This window comes from Manis javanica, chromosome 13 (assembly GCF_040802235.1).
Source record: "Manis javanica isolate MJ-LG chromosome 13, MJ_LKY, whole genome shotgun sequence".
NCBI lineage: Eukaryota > Metazoa > Chordata > Mammalia > Pholidota > Manidae > Manis > Manis javanica.
Window position 1 is genome coordinate 99,733,491 of NC_133168.1, and position 25,072 is coordinate 99,758,562.

Sequence of the window (25,072 nt, forward strand, 5' to 3'; positions counted from 1 at the left end):
CCTGATGACTAATGAGATAGAGCACCTTTTGCACTATACCTATTGGCCACTTGGATGTCTTCTGTAGAAGATGTGTTCATCTTTTGCCATGTTTTAACTGGGGTGTCTTTTTCTTCGTGATTTGCAGGAAATTTTTCATTCTGTTTTCTGTTTGTTTAACTATGCTGTGGATATAAGTCCTTTGTCAGAATATGTATTACAAACACCATATCTCAGTGTGTGGCTTGCTCTTTTTACTCTCCAGAGGGCGGGCAACAACTGTGTTTCACTCTGCTATGTGTCCAGAGCCCCTTACCATGCCTGGCACACAGTAGGCCCTCAATAAACGCTTGTTGAATGTATGATTCCGTTGAATCTTCGCTCTGGGCCTCAGTTTCTCCAGGTGGCCATGTTAATCCCTGTCCCGCCCGTATCTCAGGATTTTGTGGGACGTGTAGGAAACGCAGCGTCGTGGACCAGTGCGTTGGGTTTTGGAGGTTCTCAGGCCGCGTCAGCTTTTAGATTCAGGAAGGGTGGAGCCAGATTCTTCAGGAACTTGCCTGAGAAGTACACGTGGGCGCCCCACCCACAACAAGCCCCGCCCACAACTGTCAATTAGCTGAGGGGCGGGGCTGGGAGGGCGCCCAGGGGGCGTGGTTAGAACGCGGAACGAGAAAGTGGGTGGAATTCCAGAGGTCACTGACCAATGAGAGGGAAGAGCCTCCGTCTGAGGGAGCGCGGCCGAGCGGGTAGAGAGGGCGTTGTCCGCGCTTCCATTGGGTGGCCTGGCGTCGTCAGGGAAACACGGAGTCGGAGGTGCGGGGGCGTGGCTGACAGGAAGGCGTGGCTTTCGGGGGTGGGCAGCTGGGCTCCGGCGCTCGCCGTCAGCTGACCCGCCGCCATCTTGGCCGCCATTTGCAAGCGGCTCGGAGCGGCAGGGGAGCGGGAGCAGAACGCGGCCTGCCCAGCGGGTCCCTCCGCCGCCGCCGCCGCCCCGCCAGCCGCCGCCGCCCTGGCCTGGGGGCCCGCCCCGCTGCGCCAGCCGGCAGCGCAGCGCTCCGTGGGCGGCAGGCACGGTCCCCGGGGCCCCGCTCGGCTCCACGCCGTGGGCCTGCGGGGTGTCAGGCCCGGCGGCAGCCGCCGCGATGGCCCTAAAGATGGTCAAGGGCAGCATCGACCGCATGTTCGACAAGAACCTGCAGGACCTGGTGCGCGGCATCCGCAACCACAAGGAGGACGAGGTGAGCCCGGCGCCGCGGGACCCTCCTCCGCCCGCGGCCCCGACTCCCGGCCTCGCCTCCGCCTGCTCGCTGGCCGCCCCTCCCCGAGCCTCGGTTCACGGCACCCCGGCCCCCGCCGGCCGCAGGCCGCCCCGGAGAAGACCCCAGGGCCCCTCCGCCGCCGTTCTGACTCCTGCACCCCGCCGTGTGTGTCGGGTCGCTGGGTGGCCCCGGTTTACCCATTTAGCGGGTGGGGGCCTGCCTCCCCCTCCACGCGAGTGACCCCGGAAGGGACCGCACGCCTCCCCCGCCCAGCGGCAGCTTCCCGGTCTCCAGCGTGTTTCTGGAAGGGCCCCCGGCTGGGGAGTCTTCTCCGCGGGTTGCCCGGGAGGAGCCCATTACGGGACTGGTGCGTGTCCAGCTTCCCTTCTGGGCCCTGGCCTGGGGGAGGTCGGCCGCCCCCCTCGGGAATGGAAGGGAGCAGCATGTGCCCTAAATAAGGGCGAGCTGCCGAGGGGTCCTGGGATGGGGAAGCCGGCCTCTAACTAGAAACCGGAAAGCCAGGTCAAGGAGAGGGCTTTCCAGAATTAATATTGCAGCAGTGGCCGCCGTCTCTTTTCTGCTTCCCCCAACCTGCGACCTAGATTTAGGAGGAATGGGAACAGTTAGTGGCTACCGGGCTGCCGGCTTCTTTGAGGAGGCCCGAGCCCACACTCAGTGGGCGCGTTAGACAGGTCTTGCTTCCCTGGCTGGAGAGAGGGGTGCCCCGAGAGCACGCGGCAGTTTGACCTGGTGCGGGTCCCACTTCCTGACGCCATCCTGCGCCGGGGAATGGGAGGTGCCGAGAAGTTAGGGGATGTGCCTGGAGGCGTAAGGAAATTGCCGGGAGGCATCTCGTGCCTGAGTGGCTGCCACTCTGTTGCACTTGTTCAGAATGGGTGTGACCTCACTGAAAAGTAATTAGGTTATTTTAGTTCATTTCCATCACCTCCTGCCGCTCTGGCTACACTTGGCTTTTGCATCAAGTGGAGGCTCTCGTTAGTGTTAGTTACAGCGTGTAGATAGCTCACATCCTGATTATCATCTTTTCTCAGAAGGAGTAGCTGGTTGGCCTGGATTTTAGTTAGTGAGCATGGCTTGGCTGAGCAAATCAGCAAATTTGGAAAGTGTTTGCGTCCCCGGATTTCTTTTTCTGGCTTCCGGATGTTTCCCCCTCAGTGGGTGTCCTAAGCAGCCCAATCCAGGACTCAGGACAGGCCCCAGGATCTTCCCACTGGAGACACAAACGCACACCCAGTTAGTGTGCCTGGGTGTGTGTGGAGGGATGCCCGTTGTCACGGCAGTTCCTGATAGTTAGTTTGTTTGGAATTGATGGCCCCGTCCCCACAGACTCAGGGCCCATTGAACAGGAATGGTGGCAGTGGGGGAAGCTGTGCAGGAAGTCCTCAAAGCCAGCTTAGCCGACTGGCGATTCCCAGCGGGCTTGGAGGCTGGGTGCCACTGTGTCCTCATCAGATCTGCACGGGCTGAGCCTTGTTCCTGCAGCGACACTGCTGACGGCAGACATATGTCCGTCCCTGTAGGGCAGCAGATGACTGAGTTATCCTGAGTAGGTCCTTCCTCTGCCCCACCGCACCCCAGCCAAGGCTCATACTACACTTTCTCTGCTGCAGGAGGGCCCCCACCAGCTTACTTTTTATGATAGGTTTTAGGCTGAAACGTCCGTGCAGCATCATAGAAATGAGGCTCAGCAGTACTTCAAAAGCCAGGTGGAAAGGCAACATGATATAGTTTAGGTCAGACTGTACGCTGGGTGAGCTGGGGGGAGCCCCTGCCTCGCTGGGTGTCTCTGAGGATGCAGGGAGTGCTGTAGCATCCTGGGGCCCAGCACCCACTGAGCTGTGCACTGCACTGTTTCCAAACCTCAGCTGGGGACCTCTCAGTGGGTTGCAGATTAACTTTAATGAGTTATGTTAAAAAAAAAAAAAAGAAATTTAAAAACCCCATATTGCACGGCACCTGCAATAACTTGTTCCTTGAAAGTTTTATTTTGGCGTATGATAACTGTGTGCCTGCTTGGCACTGGGTTTCCACAAAAAGCTTAGTTTCTTAAATGAGACAACAAAGTTTGGGGAGTGGTCTCATTCTCAGGTTTCTGGGTGCACACAGCTGACATTGTGTGGGCAGGTGATGGGGAGGGGACGTCCACTTGCAAAGGTCCTTGCTTCTGAAACTTGGATATGACTAGGAGAAAACAGGTGACATCAACGTTTTATTTTTATGATCACTTCTCATATTTGTGTGAATGCTTTTTCTCAGTCCTCTTAGATCGTAAAATTATAGCCATAACTTATTGTTGAGTGAAAAGGGAAAATACCTCTCTCCATAAATCAGTGTGGGGGGTGTGTGTGTTGAGAGTTTTTTTTTTCTGCACGTAGAAATCACTGGCAATTCTGCATACATTAAGATCCTGTTCAGTGTCTTTCAACACCCCTGTAGTCAGCATACCAGGGTTATTTAACCACTGCCACTTGTTGGGCTTGCAAGGGGCTCCCTTCTGCTGTTTGCTCCTTTGGGCACAAGCTCTCCACATGTCTCTTAGTATTTGGAGAGCATCAGAGGTTTTTGCTTGGGTATAAAGTTTCCAACCTCTTTAACTGATGTTTCTGAACTTTTAGAAATTCAGCTTTGTTGTGTAATGTTCTGAAATTGGGCATCACCTGGGATGGGCATCGAGACGGACCTGTGGAAGCGCTGGCACTCTGTTGCTTCTGGCCCCAGAAGTGGCAGCTCCCTGGGGTTCAGCCCAGTGCCAAGGAGCACTCAGGGCTGAGACCCGTGGTGGGGGTGGTTTGTGTGTCGTGTCTGGCAGGGGGGAAGCTTTCTGGCCGTTTGTCTAAGATTCTATTCATTTTAATAATTCTGAGAATAAAGATAAGTTTGAACTGCATTTTATTTCCTTTTCTTTGATAACGGTGGGTTGTTACCCTAAATCAGGGTCTCTCCCCCTTGAAACTGCTGACAGTGGGGCCATCGGGGCACTGTGGGTGCTGAGCAGCCTCCCCGGCCCCCACCCCTTTGATGCCAGGAGCACGCTCAGTTGCGACCACCATGCACGTCCCCAGAGGAGGCCCAGGGTCCCCTGGTGGGCAGGATCCCCCCAGTGAGAGCCCTGACGCCAGGGGATGAGGAAAACCTCCCAGAATTCCCTGACATTCTCCCCTGGTCCAGCTACTCCTTTGTGCCCCATGTCATCAACCATGTCAGGCCCCTGATGTTGTAAAATACACATTTGGGGCTTCATCCCTGGCTCCTGGCACAGAGCTCCTCAGACCTCTGTAATTTACTACGCATGGTGCTAGCAGAGTCCTTGTCAAGTATCTGGTTTCTGTCCCTGCTTCCTGACCCTGAGCTCCTGGATATCATAATTTCTGGATGGTAGGAGCACCTTTGGTTCTGACGAGGTTACTCTGGGTCGGCTCCTGGGTGGGGCTGCTCACCAGAAGGGCCTGGCTGAGATTTGAGCCCGGGAAGAGGAAGGGCCGGGAGGGGGCCTGTGGTCCCTCAGACCCAGTGGCAGAGGCGCCCTGAGAGTCTCTCACCTTGGGTCCGGGGAGCTGGTTGACTGGTGAAAGCACCTGTGTGCTGGGGGTGGTGAGGGGGGAGCCCAGCCCAGCTCCATGAGGGCAGGAGCCCCTGCGCACGTGCCCCTTGTCACCTGGCTGTTCATCTGTGTCCTCGGTCACACCCTTCAGGACACAGTAACCTGGTGAACGTGACTGTTTCCACAGTAAACTGGGGAGAGGGGTTGGGAACCCCGACCTCTAGCTGGCGTGTCAGAAGCACGGGTGACAACCTGGACTTGGGGTTGGCGTCCACAGTGGCACAGTCTTGGGGCGCTGAGCCCTGACACTGAAGGATCCAGGCTAACTCCAGGCAAAGAGTGTCAGACGGAACTGAACAGTAGGACCCCAGCTGGTGGCACAGAGGTCGGTGCAGGAAGACTCGCGCCACATGGAGAGTCGAGGGAAGCGGAGGATTTTCCCAGGCCGACCCAGAGGGTGTGTGCTCTTCTCACCGGAATGCAGGACGCACAGCACGTCCCATAGCTGGGCTCCAGTAATCGTGTCTCGCTCTCTGGGCACAGGGACCACCTTGCTTTGCTTCTGCTGCCATCGCCTAGTGCACCCGTGGACATGGTGGCTCGCTGCAGCTTAGAGCAGAGCTGTTTGGCGTCTGGCTTACGCTCGCTGTAGCTTGCTCATATTTGCCAGCACTGTTCTGGTCATCTAGATGGTAACCAGGTTATTCTTGGCAAGAGAGAGGAAATAACTTCCTTGCCCCTGTCATTGTAAGGGCTTTTGAAGTTTTTCTGCTCTGAGAAATTGGAATGCCTTGGAAACACTCATTTAGTGAGGCCCGTCGCTATAACAGCCCGTGCACACCAGGCCCTGCAACTATGTCAAAGGCCCTGGAGGCCTGGGGACCTCTGGGACCCCCGCTCGGGAGCAGCACGGCGCGGGCTCCGAGTCCCTGAGCCAGGGGGCCAGCGGGAAGCTGTGGCGGTGACAGGACTGCTGCCATGTTTGGGACCAGGCCAGAGAGTCCTTGAAAGCATCAAGGGCCGAGGCAGTTGGGATGCCTTTCAGTAGACGAATGGATAAATAAGCTGCAACCGCCCCAGGTCAGCGCTGAGAATGAGCTATCAAAGCCATGAAAAGACAGGGCAGCTGGCGTGCCCATTCCTGAGCGAAGGCGGCCAGGCTGAGAAGGTGACGCTCTGTGACCCCAGCTCTGGGACACTGGGAGAGGCACCACTCGGGAGATGTGAGCAGCCGAGGGGTCGCCAGGGGTTAGGGTGGTGACCCGGTGATTCCGTGTCGGTGGACACGAGTCATTGTGCGTTTGTCCAGACCGCAGAACCACAGCCCCAGGAGTGAGCCCGCTGCCGCTGTGTGTCCGGCTGACGGCCAACGTGCCCACGTAGGCCCAGCCTTGCACCGAATGCCCACTCTGATGGGGTGTTGGTAATGGGGGTGCATAGAGGACTCTGCCTCCCATTCAGTTTTGCTGTGAGCCTTAAACTCTTCAAAACAAACTCCAGGGCCTCGTTCCGTGGTTTTCGAGCTTGCCAGCTCCTCAGCCTCGAGTGTGGGGCTTTGTAAAGACCGGGCGGGGAGATTCGGGCTCTGCCTGACCAGGGAGGGTCAGGGCCTCTTTTTTTTTTTTTCCAAATAAGGTTCCCCAGGGAACTCCGAGTAAACAGGATTGAAAGAGCTATTTTATGTATAGCCCTAAGGAGCTAACATATGAAGGGGTTTTGCATCCTTTGTTCTGATTAATGACAGTGGGAGTGGGCGTCCATTCAAGGATTTGGTTTGCTCAGTGGCCAGGTGTGGACTCGCACCGACAGACTGAGGTATCTGAGAACTTTAATCACACGGCGGCTCTAGTTTCTTCTTTAAGTTTATGTGCTATTTGGCCATTTGTACTGTAGCCTTAATATATTTCTGATCTACATTTTTGGTATGATTTCTGGTTCTGTCCGTGTACCCTGAGCAGCTCTTTTTCTTGTAAGCACGCCGTGGTCAGCGATGCTGTAAGTCCAAGATTCATATAATCACGCTCTCCCGCCTTCCTTCAACTTCTTACGACCCTGTTTTAGATAAATACCGAAGCATTCCCAAGTGAGTCTGAGACAGAGCATCTTCAGCCCCCTCCCTTTGTCCCCTTCTCGCGTGTGCAGGGACACAAGCTGACACACCCATTTCACAGCGAGAAACCCAGCCTCCCGCAGGGTCGCCCCAGAGACCAGCCACTTTCCTGGGGGTCTGGCTCGGAGTGCAGAGGCGGGTGTCGCTGTTTCTGGTGCTCTGCCACCGCTCCTGAGGGGTCTTTGTGGACGGGATTCTGGGTCCGTAGGCCCTCCGCTGCCTCGTGGCCTGTTGCTGATGACGGTGGCAGCATCCCAGTCCCTGCTCCCCTGTAGGCAGCATGCATGTTCCTCTAGCTGCTTTTTAGATTTATCTGTTCATTCCGTTTCTGGCAGACCCCGGATGTCTGGTGTGGTTTCTTTGTGTTTGTTTCTTGGTGGGAGCTGAGCTTCCTGAACTTGTAAATTTATGTCTTTCACCAAATCAGGGCATGTTTCGGCTGTTAGTTTTTGAATATTTTTTTCTGTCCCGTCCTTCCCCTGGGACCCCTTTTATATGTACGATACACCTTCCGACAGTTGTTCTGCAGTCCCTGAGGCTCTGTCCATCTTTCAAGCTTTTCTCTCCCCCGGCTGGATGGTTTCTGTCGTCCCACCTTCAAACTTGGTGACCTTCTTTTTCATCTCCGGCTTACTCTTCCGTCCATCCTGTGAATAGCTTGTCTCAGATATTGTTCAGTCCCAGAATTCTTAACTTGGTTAATTTATGTCCTTTGCTTTCTCTGCTGAGATCTTGTCTTCATCTGAGAATAGAATGTTCTTGGTGCTCGGGAACGGGGCCGTGGAGGCCGAGTTATAACGTCTGGGTGTGGACTCTGTCGTCTGGGCCGTCTCAGGGCTTGATTGCCTGTCCTGCCTAAGTGCAGTCGTGTTTCTCTCTGTTGCTGTGGATGACCTTGGGCTGTGTGCTGGACGTTATGGGGGTGCTGCAGAGCTTCTGAGTGGTCCTCTTCTTGAGGAGGAGGCTGTGCAGGGAGAAGGTAGCTTGTCTAGGCTGCAGGTCCAGCTCTGCCTCCTGCCAGCTAAAATGTGCTGCTTTCCTTAGTTTGAGCTGGGCTCCCTGGGATGTTGCCAGTCTCGCTTAGTTCTGGGGCCAGGCTGAGTTTATGTGCAGAATGTGGGCCACACGCCGTCTCTCTCCTCTGGGATGCCCCTCTCCGTGTTTGCCCCAGTCTCTGCTCTCTGGTACTTGAAGCCAGTTGGATGGGGATTTCCTCCCTGCATCTCAGCCCTTCTGCACGGCACTCCAGCTCTGAGCACAGACAGGATGCCCGGCCAGGGCTTTTGCGTGTCATCCAGTGCCTCCAAGTAGTTATGTTGGAACATGTTTGTGGGAGGCTTGGTAGGTAGAAGCTACTCAGATATTAGTGGAAGTGGACTTTGCCCGGCCCTCTTGAACCTGACAGGGTCCCTGGCCTGTCTAGGAGAGTGGCCGGTGCAGGCAGACCGTGCTTTTATCCATCGTCCCCTGGCAGGCATTTGGGTGGTTTCTGCTTTGGGGCTCTTGTGAATCGCTGTGCTGTCCACTCAGGTGCAGGTGTGTGTGTGACGCCTGTTCTCAGTGCTCTTGGGTCCCCCGGGAGCGGGTCCCTCCTGAGGAGCCACCAGGCCGTCTTCCACGGGGGCTGTCCCATTTCACAACCCCACCTGCCACATGCGGACGATTTCTTCAGCACTTGCCATTATCTTTTTGTTCTTTCCCTTTTAAATCATTAACAGGTTTGATCCAGGATGCAGCAAGGGCCACTGTGCCCAGGGCAGGAACCCGTCCCTGAGCAGGATCTGGTGACCTGAAGCCCATCGGAGGGGTCCGGTGATACCTGTTCCGTTGCGCTGACTCCAGCTCATAAAATACTCATAAGCCGAGCACACCTGACGCTCCCTTTCCAAGGCTGTGTGGCCGTTGTGGGGCGTGAGTCGGTTCTAGGCCGGCATACGGGCGCTTGGGGCCCACTGCCATCCGTACTCACTACCCTAGTCTCTGGACAGCACCATGGGGGCACTGTTGACCCTGCCGACACGACGTGCACGGCTGGGCAGTCTGGGGGGGTCATTGCTATAGTCATGGTGGAGGGGGCCTCCTCAAGTGTTGTGGGGCTGGGGCATCGGCTGGACAAGTTTGCTCTGAGCCCTGGTGTGGCCAGTCGCCCCATGGGCAGGTTTGTGTTCTCAGTGTGGCTGCCTGGTGATGCCTCTGGGCACCCCTAGGCAGGCACAGTGGCTGCTCCGGGCCCTGTGACTCAGCACCTCTGTGGTTCATGCCGCTGTGTGTGAGGTGCCTTGGACATGGTGAAGTCGTGGGAAGACCAAAGAGAACTGAAACCACGTCCACACAGGCCCCCGTATGCAACCCCCCCAGCGGCATGGTTCCCAAGAGATGAACAGCGGAAAGCATCCGAGTGCCTATTGCCTGGTGCGCAAGCCCTGCACCCGTTGGGGGGACGGTTGGAAGCTCTGAGCGCTGTGGCCTGCATGAGCCCCAGCGTGGCGCTCCCTGAGACCACCTGATCCAGCTGCCCGCCACCGCGCGGCTGCCCTGGAGACAGGCCAGGGACAGGGGCGAGAGAGCTTGGTGTCCGGCAGCCAGGTGGGCAAGACCCGGGCTGTGTGTGTGGCCTGCTGAGTGTGACTGGTGGCCGGGAAGGGCGGGTGCCTGGGCCGCTCACACTGTTCCTTCCCCCAGCCCTCTCCTCTGTGCCCGGTGCCAACAGGCTGTGTGCTCCTCCGTGCTGTTCTGGGGTGGCCCCAGTGAATGGCTTGGAGGGGCACAGGGCCTGGCAACTTCCCCCATCAAGTCTCTGCCTTGAGTCCCCAACAGGCTGGTGGTCTGAGGCTGGGGAGCCCTTGGGTGGCTGAACCCCAGCCTGGCTGTGGGTCTCGGGGTCCCACCAAGGCGCTGCTGCATGTGTGCAGTGAGCGCAGGTACCTGCAAGAGCTTGGCATGCCCTTCTGCAGTGTGGGGACATGCAAGGATCGCACACGGGCTTATGTGACACGCTGCGGGGGCGCCCGGCTCACGGGAGGCATCCTCACGTGCTGTCTTGTCCTGGAGGAGTTAGAGGGGGAGCCTGGGTGGGCCCTGATCCCCCATGACTGGAGGTGGAGGGGAGGCAGCAGGTGTCCCCTTGGCTGAGGGTGCCAGGGAGCCGGCTGTGGCCTAGTAAGCAGTCCCAGGCCATGGAGAATGGGGAGCTGCTGCCTGGGCAGGTGTCCTTGTTCTAGAGGCGGAGCATTGGGGCCTGCAGGGCCGCAGCGTGGGGTCAGCGTAGACCAGCCATCCCACAGCCACGGATTGTGGCTCAGGAGTGGTGCAAGGGCTGGGCTGAGGGCGGCAGGACACAGCACCACGTCCTTGTCTTGTGCTTCCTCTTGTGTGCAGTTTGTTGAAAGGCTGAGCAGTAGGACTAAGAAAACATCAGTGTCTTGGCATTCTAGTGACTATTATTTTCAGTGTTTAAAACTTGATTGTAGAAACTGTTAGACACACGAGTAGGGAGAACAGAGTAAGAGAGGCCAACATGGCTGCTGACCAGCACTGACCTCTCTTGTTCACCTGCTCTCACAATGCTGCCCCACCAGGGCCGCCCTCTGAGGATCTCAGGCACCTTACCCACCAGAACGGCTTTGTTGGATTTAATGCACGTGCCATACACGTGCCAGTTTGAAGGGTACAGTTTGGTGGGTCTAGTTCATTCATACAGTTTTGCATCCATCACCACTACCTAATCCCAGAATATCCCATCACGCAAAAAGCAACCTTAACCCACGTGAGCAGTGGCCACACCCCTGCCCAGCCTCTGACCCCAGCCAGCCCACTCTGGGTTTGCCTGTTTTGGGGCATTTCACATGAATTCGGGGTCACACTGTGGCCTGTGTACCTCGCATTCTGAAATGATTATCCTTGACTGTTATAGCCAGACGCTTGCATTTCTGTTTGTTTCTCTCTCAGGCAAAATACATCTCTCAGTGCATCGATGAAATCAAGCAGGAGCTGAAGCAAGACAACATCGCAGTGAAGGCCAATGCGGTCTGCAAGTTGACCTACGTGAGTGCCGCCTGCTGGCTCAGGCGCTCTGGGCACCGCCCTCAGCTCACCCCGGTGTTGTCAGGCGACTACACACTCCACCTCCCCGTCCTTCCGTCTGCGCTTGCTGTCCGTTTGCTCATCCATTTACCGCTCCACCTGCCAAACTGATGCCTTCAGCTCCAGAGGCCAGCCTGGGGACACACAGGGCTAATTCTCAGAGTCGAGGGGAAGGCTTAGCATGGTGATCATGGCACAGGGCCTGGTAGGGCCCTAACCGGCAGGCCCATGGTCCCACGGGTTCCTTCCCACGTGGGGAGGTGGGCCGCAGTGACCCCTGCCATCTCACCTCCCCTGCAGGCTGGGCCCCAGAGCCTGGTGGGTGGTGGAGCTGGGCCCTAAACTGTCCTGGCAGTACCCTTCAGGGTCCCTGCCTGACTGCAGTGCCTGGTGAGTGAGCGAGTCTGGGCCAGGCACCCCCGGCTGGCCTCTTGCCGGAACGAAGGGCTTGGTGGGGGCACCCCCTCACATAGCCTTCAGAAAGGCCGGTGTGGGGAATTGCAGCCAGGGCAACGTGAACCCTCAGCACAGATGCTCACCCTCTGGGTGTCTGTCGCTAGCCTGCCCCCATGGTTCCACACGTGAAGACACACTCATCAGAAGTGAACTGCCCCAGGCGTGTGTGCCGCGTGAAGCCTGCATGTTCAGAGGGGGATGGCACTTGTTCTCTTGCAAGCCGGGACAAGGTGTTGGGCTCGTGGGTGCGAATTGCTGCCTGTCTTCTCCACAGTTACAGATGTTAGGATATGACATCAGCTGGGCCGCATTCAACATCATAGAAGTGATGAGTGCCTCCAAGTTCACGTTCAAGGTGAGGTGGACCGGCCAGCTTTGGACTGATCCCCATTGGGGGCGCTCCTGGTGGAGGAGGGGTGGCCTGCGGCCAGAGGCCACACTGAAGAAGCATGATACTGACACCCACGAGTGGTTTGGGACATTGCTTTCTGCTCTCTTGATGTCGTAACAGGAGCACGGTTCCTGTTTTAGTAAATATTCTGGGGAACAGGTGTCAGCACCCAGGGCCTGTTTGCAGGTATCCTGTAGTTTGCCTTGGTTGGCTTGGTCTTTGATAGGGACGCCCACGGGCCGGAGGCTGTGGGCTGCGGCAGTTTCTGGCTATCGGCCTGCTGGTGCTATGGGCAGCTTTGGACGCCCACTGAAGGACACGGTCCTGTCTGCTGGGCACACTGGGTGGGGAAACAAAGTGCCGTATCCGCCTAGGCTGGTGCACCCTGCACGTGTGGAGGGGTCATACATGTGCAGCATGATTCAAGGTTCATGCCGCTATGTCAATGGCGCAGCTTCTGGCTGCCCAGGTAGTGGTACCCGTGCGCATTTAGGGGCAGGGCTGCTGGTTTGGTGAGCCAAGGAACGTCTGTTCCAGAGAAACGTGCTCCAGGCCCAGGGGAGGCTCCTGTCTGCTAACGACCCGGTCTCAGTTCCTGAGTGACTTCCTGGCACCCAGCCCTGAGGCCCACGGAGGCCATTGCTGCTGGGCCTGGGGGCTGCTGGGCATGCCGCTCAGAGGGCGGGGAGCTTCCCCCAGGGTGCGCGGTCCCCCGGTCCCACCCTGACCCCTTGGCTTGTTGGCCCCGCAGCGGATTGGCTACCTCGCCGCCTCCCAGTGCTTTCACGAGGGGACGGACGTCATCATGCTGACGACCAACCAGATCCGCAAGGTAGGTGGCCCTCGCGCATGGCCAGCCGTGCCACCGGGGCTGGTCCTCAGTCCCTGCTCATGTGTGTCTTCTCCACGCTGGTTCCACTTGGGACCCCTAGATGGGGGGTGCCGGGGTGCCCTGCTGCTCGTGGCCCTCACCCAGCATTGGGGCCTCCGGGCCTGTGTTCCTCCTCCTGGTCCTCCCCCTTACAGGCTGCGGACTGAGGCACCCCAGCCCTGCCCCAGGGCTTTCTGCCCACTGCACACGCACAGTTGAGTGCTTATGGTTCACAGTATGAACTGGCCTTTGAAGACCACCCAACGGTGGTAAATACCTCCTGGGCCCCAGAATGTTGAGCATCTGCAGAACAGTTAGGGCTGGGAGGGCGTCAGAGAGGAGAGGCTGCCTTTCTCAGCCCCAGGCCACACAGGCCCGTGGGGAGCTGTGAACGCCCATGCAGGGTGCCCTGGTGACCTGGGCTGGCTCCCAGGTCAGCTCTGGCTGGGGCCCTGGTACCTGGCACAGGATGGCGTGTGGTTCAGAGCACAGCCTGCCACGCTCCTGGTTCTGGGAAGGCCTGCTCACGGCTGTGGGGGGTACAGCTGGGGTCTGAGTGTTGCAAATGCCTTGGGACTGAGCTTGACTGGGAGGGGTGCCTGGGACTGGGCTTGGAGAGGAGTAGGCCAAGGGCTGGGTGAGGGCTCTAGGTGGGCGCAGTGGGGAAGGGATAAGGGGCAGGAGAGCTTAGGAGGGTGGAGCTGGCCACTGGGGCTCCCGGATCCCGCGTCTGACCGAGCTCCCTTTTCCCTGCTGGCTGAATGTACACGGCCATGACCCTCGCCCGACTGTCTGGACATAGATGGGATCACTGCTTCACAATGTAGTGTGCTTCAGAGGCGGCCCCTTAGATGGGCTCTGCTGGGGAGACCCCCTGTAATTGAGGGGAGGGTGCGCCCACTGTGATAGATCTGAGCAGGAAACTGGGCCTGCCCGCCTGCACCCTCCTGCCCCTGCCTCTGCTCAGGCTGTGCCCCAGTGTTAGCAGGCCCGCAGGTGTCCTTTTAGACGGCCCTGTGACTTCCAAGACAGCTGCTTGGTGGAGCAGGGCCCGGGTCTCCTCCCACTTACCCAGGCGGAGTGCCTTCTCCGCAAGCCTCTCTCCAAAAGGCCTCAGGGTGGCTCCCTGCAGGTGGGCCCCGCTCGCCAGGCCCCTCGATGGAGGATGGAGTTCTGCGCCGTGCATCCCACGCTGTTATTCCGCATCTGGGCTGGAGTGGGGTGTAAAAGCCAGTGCTCACGTTGCTGTGGTCTAAGAGGTTGACTCCTGAGGTGCCCCTCAGTGTGGGCCTCCCCCCAGAGCGCGTTTGTGGTACGGGTTGGGCGTTCCGTGGCGGGACCTCAGGGTCCAGCCGCCATGATTGAGTGTGGGCGGGGATCAGGGCAGGCGCGACTGTCCTCTGCTTGGCTGGTTTTCTGGGCTGCCTCAAAGAGGAAGCTTAGACCAAAGCTGTCCGCCTTTTGCAGGGCCGAGGAGAGCTGAGCTATCCCTGGCTGTTGTAGGGAGACACCCCAGGGCACCAGAGGTTCCTGATTCCTCTTTGGGGGCCACCCACTGTGTGCCCATTGGGCCATGGGGGGCCAGCCGGCTGCACCTCTCCCGCCCAGGGGTTCTCAAGTCAGCACCTGCGTGAGAGCTGGGGATCAGTATGAGCCCCACCCAGTTGCGCCCGGGACCTAAACTGCGCCTGGAGCAGAGGGCCGTCCTGGCCACCCCTTCCATGTGCCTCTGCCCAGCAGAGCCAGGCCAGCCCTCCCTTGCACCGACTAGCTCTGCTCTCGGGGGCAGCGTGGCACTGACTGCTGCTTGCTGGGACCTGGAGATGTGCTGTCGGCGCCTGCCTGCTGACCCTCTCTCTCCCTTTTCAGGACCTAAGCAGCCCCAGCCAGTACGACACGGGTGTTGCGCTGACTGGCCTGTCCTGTTTTGTTACCCCAGATCTTGCCAGAGACCTGGCCAACGACATCATGACACTGGTGAGTTTGTGAGCATGCTTGCCACCCCTGGCTCATGATCCGCGACATGCTTTGGACTGTCCGGGTGCCTGGAAAACCAAGGTTAAAACGTCACACCAAGAACATGCAGGCACTTGGAAACGGGCCAGGGCCTTGGATGAGATGGATGCCGAGTCACCTGGTGTGACCCAGCCCTGGCCACAGTCACCTCCTTTGAAACAGTCCTGCCGGAGGGTGGGCATCGCGGGCGGCTGAGGTTTGGTTATCGAGCGTGACCCGGCGCTGCTTTCGCACTGAGCTGTAGTCTGTGGCAGCGGGTGTGCTGCAGGCGGCACGCTCAGTGGGCTCCTGCCTGCCTTTCCGGCACGGGGGCCATGTACTGCCATCTGCCGCAGTTTGATTCCCACAGCTCAGTGACTCTGAGAGGCACAAATCCCAGCCTTACCTGATATCCCAGGTGTCTGGGGTGTCCTCCTAAATTGCGGGCATCCCCCGAGGAGTCGCGGCCCTGGGAGACGTTGACTCCAGCTGAGCGGGGGCCTTCACCAGTGGTCGTGTTAGAGCAGGGCTGGGGGCTGACTGCCCCTCTCCCCTCCCTAGAGCGTTCTCTCTGTGCAGGCCGGCCTGCTGTGCAGGTGGTCAGCTCTCCGCTCCTGCTGTCCGGGATGGACGGGAGGGCCAGCCTCTAGACCGGGGACCAGAAGGCCATGGCCCCGGCCCCCGCCTGCGGGCTGCCCGTTGTAAATCGTTTCACGCGCACCGGCCCCTTCCCACATGGTGTCCCTGGTGGCTTCTGAGCGAGGACAGAGCCGAGTAGTTGGGTACAGACCTTCTAGCCTGCAAAGCCAGAAATACCACTGGGCCCTTTTGGACGGTTTGCTGACCCATCTAAGTGAAAGCGTGGGGAGCCTGTGGCGGGCATTAGTTACCCATGGTGCGTGTGGGTGCTGGGTCGTGGCAGGGGCGCAGCCCCCGGGCCCTGACAGGAGGAGTGGCCCACCTGCAGGTGAGAGGCCTTCCTGGTGGAAGCACACAGATGTCCAGGGCAGTCCAGGGTGGAGGAGTGGAGGGCCTGAGGCCGGAGGCAGGGGAGCCCGGGACACCTCTCCACGTCCCGCTTGACGCTAGGCCCCGGTGGGTGGAATAGCCTGAGGCCTGGGTCGGTGAGCAGAGACTCTCTTACCCATATGTTTGGGCCCCCCTCCCTCCCTCTGTCCCTCAGGGCCCCAGTGAATCCAGAGGAGGGTGTTGGCCCCCAGAGGAGTGGCCTGGAGTCCCAGATGCGGGGCAGGCTTTGGCTCTGTCCAAGGCACTGCTGTGAGGTCCCTGGGCTTGGGTGGGGTGGTGGGGCAGGTGTGTAGGCCAGGCCAGAAGGCTGGAAGCTGGGTGAGCTAGAAAGGGGGTTTTCCTGCAGGTGGTGGAGCTGCAGTGTGGGCCCGTGAGCAGGGCAGGGGCAGGCAGGTGAGACGTGGGCAGGTGTAGGGGTCATAGGGGCAGAGCTGAGGAGAGACTGACTGGCCCTCCACCCATACAGATGTCGCATACCAAGCCGTACATCCGGAAAAAGGCTGTGCTGATCATGTACAAGGTGTTCCTGAAGTACCCTGAATCGCTGCGCCCCGCTTTCCCCCGCCTGAAAGAGAAGCTGGAGGACCCTGATCCTGGTTTGTGGGTTTGCATTAAACTAGAGACATGCATGGCCTCATCACTCCCAGGTGTCTGTGGAAACCTCAGGGGGGTTGTAAGGAAGGAGCTGAGGGGCACTAGCTCCTGGACCCCCGTCCTAGACCCCCACAGGTCCCTCTTAACTTCCTGGCACCATAGGATACCAGGTTCACATCTGTTCCCATGCGCAGGCCCTGTGGTCCCGTCTCCCCAAGCAGCCTGGTTCTGAGGGGAGGTTTGTTTGGGGTATAGAAACCAAGATTTGGGCACTGGTGTGCTCAGTGCTATGGGGGTGTCGCTGCCCTTGGTCTTCGGTGGGCACCCTGTCCTGCACAAGGGAGTGGCCAGCCTGCTTGGAGAGCCTGTTCCAGTTGCTGGATGCTGGTCTGGGCACAGGGCTCTTTCCAGTCTCTGACTGTCCCCTTCCAGCACTGTCTCCACGGAGACCTGGTGCTGTGCAGGCACCTCTAATCCAATGGGCTCTGACTCGGGCGGCGTGCCACGTGTCTGAGAGTCATGGGGCGTGGAAAGTCCTGGTGGGGGAAGTAGGAGCCAGGTGCACGAGCGGCAGGTGGGGGGCGTGAGTGGTGTCGGCTTCAGTGGACATGAATGGAGCCATCTTACATGGGGGGTGGCCCACCCTGCATCTGCAGTGACTTTGTTCCTGCTGTGGAAGGTCCCACAGTGCGGGCAAGGGGCAATGCCCGTAGCAGCTATGGTGGTGACAGGTGCTAGGTGCTAGGGCAGTGCTAGGCAGTCGGGTGCTGTGGGCGGAGTGACCAGCCTGCTGAGGAGGACGCCCTCTGTATAAGGGATGCCCCCTTATCGAGGACTCCCCCTTTAGACTTATATCTGAGGATGCCCACCTCCTCATCAGGACCCCCTTTACTTCAGGGGTCCAGTCAGCAGCAGTCAATGTCATCTGCGAGCTGGCCAGACGCAACCCCAAGAACTACCTTTCCCTCGCCCCGCTGTTCTTCAAGCTGATGACCTCCTCAACCAACAACTGGGTCCTCATTAAAATAATCAAACTGGCAAGTGCCCCTCCGGCTTCCCCTTGCTCCCTGTGTGGGGAGGCCCCTGTGTCCCACAAGTCCTCAGCCTGTAGGTGGGGAGTGGCGGATGCGGGTCGTGCAGAGTCCCGGGCGCGTCTCCCTGGCCTCTGACAAGGCCGGGCAGGCCTGTCCTGCTGGTGTGACTGCGCTCCCGTTTCTTAGTTTGGTGCTCTAACCCCCTTGGAACCGAGGCTGGGCAAGAAGCTGATCGAGCCTCTCACCAACCTGATCCACAGGTGAGCCCTTGGCCCCCAAGAGCAGGCCTCCATTCCAGGCCGGGGGTGGAGGCTGCTGGGGGCGCGCTGCAGGGCACAGCTGAGCCTAAGGTGACCATGTGGCTTTGCCCCAGACAGCAAGCTGTGCCCTCCTGGGGTACCAGGGCAGGGGCCCTTTCCTTTAATGGAGCTCCTGGATAGCAGCAGAGACAGAACATGGGAGAAAGAACCCGTAGCCCCAGGCCACAGGTGGACCTCTGTGGTCTTGTCGGACAGCTGTAGGCACTTGGCTCAGCAGCCAGTTCTGGAATGTTCTGAGAGCTTCCATGCCTCTTTGGATGCCTGTGACAGAATCCTGGGGGCCAAGTGGCAGGAGCTGCTGCTCTGGGGTCCCCTGGGCGGTAGCTGTGGGCAGAGGAGGACCTGGGGCCTCAAGGTTGCATCAGACATCAGGGCTGCCTGCCCTTTGTGGGGCCCAGGCCTTGGGCAGGTCCCTGCAGAACCCCTGGGACTCAGTCTCAAGACACAAGATGTGCTGGATAGTAAAAGGTCACCAGGCCAGGCATCTGGGCTTGGGGCATTTGGGTTTCAGCCAGATGACCAGCCACCGAGCTCAGAGTGCAGCCACGGTTTCAGAGGCCAGAACAAGAAGCAGGCCGGCCCGCGGCCACGCATGCACTGGCTCTGACCGCAGGCACCCTGGGACCCGGGCCACACTGGGGTCTGGTGATCTGGCCTGAGGGCATCGCCTGGGACAGTATCGGTGTAATGGGCACACCTGGGCCTGCCTTTGGTCGTCGGCCGGGGCTGCACTTACCCAGGGTGGCACTGAGGCCATGGATATATCCCTTGGCCCCTACCCTGTCCAAGCAGCAGCAGGTGGTGGTGGTCTGGGTTGAATTTGGGTGTTTTTCAGGTCTATCACAAAGCTAAAAGGTAGGTGCAGTGGCAGGAGCGGTTCCGGCCACCTTTGGTGGTCGGCAGGGGGATGCTGGTGCCCCCCAGGGGTTGTCAGCCAGGTGGCAGAGCAGCTGGGCCATCCAGACCAGGAGAGGTGCTGGGAGCCAAGCATAGTGCCGGGGCAGGCAATGGCCAGGACCCCTGCTGCAGCCCCCTCCTTGGAGTAGGGGCTGTAGCTGCCGGGTGTCAGGTCCCTGGCTCCATGGTGGCCAACTGCACGTTCTTGGAGCCACTCGGCCTTCATACCGCCTCCCTGTCTTCCCTCCGCCAGCACATCCGCCATGTCCCTTCTATATGAGTGTGTGAACACTGTCATCGCAGGTGAGAGCGCTGTTCTCGGGACTTGGGGCGCTGGTCTGTGGGGCTTGGGGCACCGGTCTGTGGGGATTGGGGCTGGCCACTCCCCTGTGGTCAAGGCCACCGGGAGCTGAGGTTCCAACCTCCTCCGCTGACCCCACCTGTCTCAGTGCCAGATGTTTACTCCCGTCTCGAGCTGCTTGGTGGCCCAGCCGACCCAGAGCCCCTTTGGAAGCATCAGTGGCTCATACACACGCACAGCCAGAGCCACTGCCTGGCCGCCTCCAGTGGACAGTCTGCATACTTGGCCCACCTGATACCACCCAATGAGACCTCACTTTTCTGAGCATTTCAAAGCCTGTCTCAGGTGTTAGGTCATGTCCCTGGAACCCTGAAGCGTAGGAATGTATAGCCAAGATCTCGTGACAGAACTGGGATGCGCCCCTCCGGAGACGTCCTTAAGTGGCCGTCTGTCTGAGTCTATGTCCGGGCAGGGCCGCACCCAGCACTCCTGTGTGGTTGAGAAGCTCCTCTGTCTCTCTATTTGTGGGACCTGAGCCTCCTGGGCCTGGCTGGCCACGTCCTGGGTCACCGTCCAGGCCCCATGTCCCTGCACCAGGTCTCGCAGGCTGGCGGTGTTGGCAGCTCAAGGGGTGCCCCTGCCCAGAGTAGTGGGGAAGCTAGCCCTGTGGTCCCTCTGTACAGATGCATGGTCAGCCTTAAAACTTGGGAATTCCCAGGAAGCTGGCCCAGGGTCCATGTTCTCTGATAAGAGCTACATTGGCCCTGGGTGTCCCCGAGGCTCAGACAGTAATGGAGAGGCAGGGCAGGGAAGCAGGGCCGGCCAGCGCCTGGAGGTGGTGGGCCCCGAGCCTGGAGAACGGGCTCCTGTGTGTGGGGAGGCCTGTGGGGAGAATGGGACCATGGCGGGGCCAGAGGTGGCTCTGGCAGTGGGTGGAGGGTTTGTGGGGTGGAGAGGCGATGGGCCCAGAGGACCTGCATCCAGAGGCAGCAGGTGGGGATGCATGGCCTGAACGCCATGGAGCTGCCCTGGACAGGGATAGCTGGTGTCCCCGGGGCACTGGCCTGCTGTCTTGGTGCCGGGGGTTCTCCTCTGGGGCTGGTTACTAGGCCACTGTGCCGGCACAGACAGAGACCCCGGACTCTAGGGGCTGGAGTGCAGGGGCCCAGGGCCCAGCTCCAGACCCCACCCCACAAGCCGGCCTCCCCGTGAGCAGCCAGGCTCTCTCCTGCAGAGGTCATCTGGGCGAGCAGCTTCCCACCTGGTGGTCCGCCCCGTCCCTCCCTCTGGGCACAGGGATGTGTGCGGGAACCCTGCGTGCTGGGGTCTGACCAGCTTGTGTGTTTCAGTTCTCATCTCCCTGTCCTCCGGCATGCCCAACCACAGTGCCAGCATCCAGGTATGTCTCCCGGGGCTGGTGGCACCACGCGCAGAGGTGGGCGGGCTGGGTGAGCATGCTGAGGACCTGCCGGCCAGCTGGCCCCTCCCACGTCCCCACCCTGGGAGCCCCCTGCCCCACCAACAGATGCTGGCCACCCAACGCTTGCTGCGTCATTCCTGCTCTGTGTCCCAGGGGCACAGCCGCGTCCTGTCTTGGGTGGATTAGTGAGGGGCACATGCGCCTGGGGAAGCCACTGGTGTCCCATGCCTCTGTGGGATCCCCTGTGCCTGTTGGAGCCTGTTGTCTGTCTTTCTTTATGCCAGCCAGTGGCGCCTCTGCCGTGGCAGGTGCCCCACTGTGGGTACACGGATGTCCTTGTCCCTGGGCTGACCCGCCGTGGCCCCAGTGCTCCTCGCCTCCCTCTGAGCTGACCAGTGGGCCCTTGGCATGGGATGGGGCTCAGGGGGAGGCCAGCCCAGGGTCACTGGCGTCATCATTGGCACAGAAGGTGTGACCGGTGTCGTCCCCTCTGCAGCTCTGTGTTCAGAAGTTGAGGATACTGATAGAAGACTCAGACCAAAACTGTGAGTCCCCCCTCCCTGCTCTGTGGGCCCCGCTCCCCAGACCCGCGGAGGCAGGGCTCCTTTCTGCAGAAGGAGCGGACGCTCTTCCTCTAAGGAGCCGGTGGCGTCAGGTTGGCCCTTGGGTGCCAGGTGTGTGTAAAGCGCCCCCTCCCCTAGCCCACCCACGCTTGGTGGTAGGGGCTGCAGGCAGAAGCTTCTGAGAGGGCTGAGGCCACGCCACTGCCTGCGGCCCGGGTGAGCGCCTTCCTGCCAGGCACCTTCCCACGGGCACGTAAGCGACGGACACAGCTGTGTGTCCCTAAAGGTGCGCTTACAGAAACGGGCTTCAGGCTGGGCACGCCCGCAGTGTGCCACCCTGGTCTAGGTGATGGCATGCTAGGGCTAGTTGAGGTGGGCAGCAGCACCCGGAGCGAGGTCCTCAGCACCCTGTGGGGCCTGGCAGGGCCTTGGACTTGGCCAGTGCTCACAGTGTCACCCTGGACAACCGGGGACCATCCACAGGTCCCCCAGGTCGTCGGGGCTGCAAGACTGTCCCAGAGTCCGTCTGGGCAGCAGTGGGGTTAACTGCGTCTTGCCATCTCTGCAGTGAAGTACCTGGGCCTGCTGGCCATGTCCAAGATTCTGAGGACTCACCCCAAGTCCGTGCAGGCCCACAAGGACCTGGTCCTGCAGTGTCTGGATGACAAGGACGAGTCCATCCGGCTGCGGGCCCTTGACCTGCTATACGGCATGGTGCGTGTCCTCCCGGCTGGCCCGGCAGTGCCCAGTCCACCCAGCATCGCCCAGCCGCCCTCACCAGCACCTCCCACAGGTGTCCAAGAAGAACCTGATGGAGATTGTCAAGAAGCTCATGACCCACGTGGACAAGGCCGAGGGCACCACCTACCGCGACGAGCTGCTCACGAAGATCATTGACATCTGCAGCCAGTCTAACTACCAGCACATCACCAACTTTGAGTGGTCCGTGGCAGCCGGCGGGCGCGGGGCGGCCCCAGGGGGCGCGCCTCATGGGTTCCCTCCTGCAGGTACATCAGCGTGCTCGTGGAGCTGACCCGGCTGGAAGGCACGCGCCACGGCCACCTCATCGCCGCCCAGATGCTAGACGTGGCTATCCGCGTGAAGGCCATCCGCAAGTTCGCCGTGGCGCAGATGTCTGCGCTGCTCGAACGTGCCCACCTGGTGGCCAGCAGCACGCAACGCAATGGCATCTGCGAGGTGCTCTACGCAGCCGCCTGGGTCTGCGGGGAGTTCTCTGAGTGAGTGGCATGAGCGAGCCTCCCGGCAGCTGCGTGGTGGCTACAAAGGAGGGACTGTGCCCAGCAGGCCCGCCCTCTGGAGCCCCGCAGTTGTGCAGCTTCCTGGGCAGCTCCCACGCCCGAAGGCCTGCCCGGGTCTCTCTGCTGCTCCTCCCTGTAAACACTTGTGATCGCAGTCAGCGGCGTGCCCTGGCCCCGCCCTCCGTCCTGAGAGCAGGTCCTCCTGGGTCTCCTGCCCTCACCTTTTAGACTCAGACTTTCTGTCACGTTCACGTTGTGGATGCTATTTTCCTGTTTTTGTTCTCAGCTCTTCTCAGTTAGCTGTTGTCATGCCGTTGCCATGGTTTCTTCAGACCCCATCCGTAGTCCTGGGCGGGGATGGGAGAGTGTGCCCGTGTGACCCTTCTAGCAGAAGCCCTCCCTCGCAAGGGCAGCCACCCTGGGACCGGGCGCCGCGGTGCGGCAGGCTCACCCGGCCCTCCCTGTCCCCAGGCACCTGCAGGAGCCCCGGCAGACCCTGGAGGCCATGCTGCGGCCCAAAGTCACCACCCTGCCCGGCCACATCCAGGCCGTGTACGTGCAGAACGTGGTCAAGCTGTATGCGTCCATTCTACAGCAGAAGGAGCAGGCTGCCGAGGCGGAGGCAGCCCAGGAGGCCACCCAGCTCATGGCGGAGCGGCTGCCCCAGTTTGTGCAGAGCGCAGACCTAGAGGTCCAGGAGCGGGTACGCACTGACACCAGCTGCCAGGAGCTGGGGGTTCTTGGGAGGAGCCCGCATCCCACCAAGCAGCTTTAAGAATCCCCTTTTGGGACTCTGCTGCAGCCGAGACCTGTGGGGGCCCAGGGAGGGGCATCAGCAAGAGGGGGTGAGCCGGTGGGAGGTGATCTGAGGGCGAGATGGCAGGAGGTCCCCAGAGCGGCCCAGGAGGGGTGTGTCGACAGTGACCAGGTTTATGGGTGGGGACCCAGCTGCTTGTCTCGCCACTGGTTCGGTGTGTGCCGTTCCAGTAAGCAGGCCAGAGCAGGGGCGTGACGTGGGCATCTGTGGCCTAGCAGTGTCCTTGGGTCCTGGTGCCTTGTTCAGGCAAGGACAGGTGTGTGATGATCGCTCATCTGTGGCCCAGGACCCTGAGCCCCACGTCAGACTAGGGGCCACACGCTGATCTTGTGGAGGGCAGGCCCTGCGAAGGTGCCACGGTGTCCCGTGGAGGTGGGCCTGGGGTCGTCCAGCAGTTTCCTTGGGGTAGGCCACCCCTGCCCTGGAGATGGCCCTTCTTCTGGGCCTGTCCTGTCTTCCACCACCTCCTGTAGCAGCAGGGGCTTGTTCCTTCCTGGCTGGGTGCCTTCCTGGGCCAGGGCTTCTCATGGTGCTTCCTGCTGGGTGTGCATCTGAGCCGTGCCCTACAGTGCTATAAGTGGCTTCCAGGGCCAGTCCTCTGTGACCCCTGTGACCTCCATGTGGCTCCCACAGGCGTCCTGCGTCTTGCAGCTGGTCAGGCATGTCCAGAAGCTTCAGGCCAAAGGCGTGCCAGTGGCGGCAGAAGTGAGCGGCCTCTTTGCTGGGGAGCTGAACCCTGTGGCTCCCAAGGCACAGAAGAAGGTTCCTGTTCCAGAAGGGTGAGCCGTGTGCCCCGTTGTGGACACAGAGTCCGGTGGCCCAACCCGGTGCCTCGCTGGTCCCGTGCGGCCACCCCCGGGAGATGGTTTGCTGTCACCCCTCACCTGCAGACATTGGGGTGGGGGGTGTAGCCTGGGTGGGGCCCCTGGAACGTGGGGAGTGCTGTGTGTAGCATCCCAGGCAACAGGGTCCCTGGACTCTGCCTGGCCTTCGTGTCCGCATCTTCAAGGGGACATAGTCATTTCTGCCTCGTGCACCTCCCTGAGCCTCCGGGGCTGGGCACACAGGCCAGACTGTGACCCTGTGCCCTGCAGCCTGGATCTGGATGCCTGGATTAATGAGCCACCCTCAGACAGTGAGTCAGAGGGCGAGAAGCCCAAAGCCATCTTCCCGGACGAGGAGCGCCGGCTTGCCCAGCAGCGGCAGCCTGACGTGGACGAGGAAGAGCTGGCCCGGGTGAGGCTGCTGTGCCCGGCCCCGCCCAGCATGGCCCACTGTCTGCCCTCTGCCTCCCCCAGTGTGCAGCATGCAGGCAGCCTGGGGGAGCACAGGGGTGCTGAGCGCCCCCAGCCATCCATGCCCCGTTCCTCCCTTTCCGAGGCTGGGGCCCCTCCAGCGCCTCCTGCTCTCACAGCTTGTCCCCCCCACCCGGCCGGGCCTTCCGGCAGCAGGGCCTGGCCCCTGTCTGGGCTTCCCCTAGAGCTTAGCAGCCTGGGGCAGCTGGCCCCGCCTCTGAGCTCGTCCTCACGCCCGTGGGGCTGTCAGCCTCTGCTCCCTGTCCCCACACCTCTGTGGGTGCCCACAGGAGAGTCCCAAGGGATCCAGCCCCACCTGGGCCGAGAGTGGGAGGTGGCCTGCATAGTCACTGACATGCACTTTGAATCCTGTCCCCACAGCGTCGAGAAGCTCGAAAGCAGGAGCAGGCTAACAACCCCTTCTACATCAAGAGCTCCCCGTCCCCCCAGAAGGTGAGCCTGGTCCCAGCTCATCCGCAATGGGCGTCCCTACAGGGCCCTCCACTGCCGGGGTTGCCAGGGGCTGCTGTTTTCAGGGCAGTCTGGGTGCAGACCCACACGGCAAGTCTGTGAGGGGGCCCTGGACACCAAGTCCTGGGGGAAGGTGACCCTGCACATGGTGCCCAAATCGGAGGGACTCCAGTCAGGAGAGGGGGTGTTGTGGGCACCACCTCGTGGAACATTCTTGATCCAGGGTGGCACCCTTGCCTTCCTCTGCCACCTCCACCCAGTGGACCCCACTGAGGAGGCATGGGCTCCCCCAGCAGACACAGCTCCCAGGGCAGGATTGCTGGGCACCTGGTGGCTGCTGAGGCTGCCAGGTGGCCGCAGGTG

General features: G+C 60.4%; 1 protein-coding gene across 2 annotated transcripts in view; it reads left to right on the forward strand.

Moving 5' to 3' along the window:
• The first annotated feature begins 882 nt into the window (after nucleotides 1-882).
• AP3D1 (adaptor related protein complex 3 subunit delta 1) overlaps nucleotides 883-25,072 on the forward strand; it is a 33,940-nt gene continuing 9,750 nt past the window's right edge. The window contains exons 1-18 of one of the 2 annotated variants that reach the window (XM_037017993.2): nucleotides 883-1,220; nucleotides 10,862-10,957; nucleotides 11,727-11,807; nucleotides 12,595-12,675; nucleotides 14,584-14,691; nucleotides 16,205-16,334; nucleotides 17,230-17,369; nucleotides 17,553-17,626; nucleotides 18,837-18,886; nucleotides 20,234-20,283; nucleotides 20,801-20,849; nucleotides 21,436-21,581; nucleotides 21,661-21,809; nucleotides 21,875-22,105; nucleotides 22,598-22,829; nucleotides 23,577-23,722; nucleotides 24,038-24,179; nucleotides 24,620-24,691. In XM_037017993.2, coding sequence (XP_036873888.1) covers nucleotides 1,125-1,220; nucleotides 10,862-10,957; nucleotides 11,727-11,807; nucleotides 12,595-12,675; nucleotides 14,584-14,691; nucleotides 16,205-16,334; nucleotides 17,230-17,369; nucleotides 17,553-17,626; nucleotides 18,837-18,886; nucleotides 20,234-20,283; nucleotides 20,801-20,849; nucleotides 21,436-21,581; nucleotides 21,661-21,809; nucleotides 21,875-22,105; nucleotides 22,598-22,829; nucleotides 23,577-23,722; nucleotides 24,038-24,179; nucleotides 24,620-24,691 — 2,073 coding nt within the window. In that variant the 5' untranslated portion in view covers nucleotides 883-1,124. Of the gene's footprint in view, nucleotides 1,221-10,861; nucleotides 10,958-11,726; nucleotides 11,808-12,594; nucleotides 12,676-14,583; nucleotides 14,692-16,204; nucleotides 16,335-17,229; nucleotides 17,370-17,552; nucleotides 17,627-18,836; nucleotides 18,887-20,233; nucleotides 20,284-20,800; nucleotides 20,850-21,435; nucleotides 21,582-21,660; nucleotides 21,810-21,874; nucleotides 22,106-22,597; nucleotides 22,830-23,576; nucleotides 23,723-24,037; nucleotides 24,180-24,619; nucleotides 24,692-25,072 lie in introns of those variants that run through there. The other variant, XM_017653937.3, reaches the window with a different exon arrangement.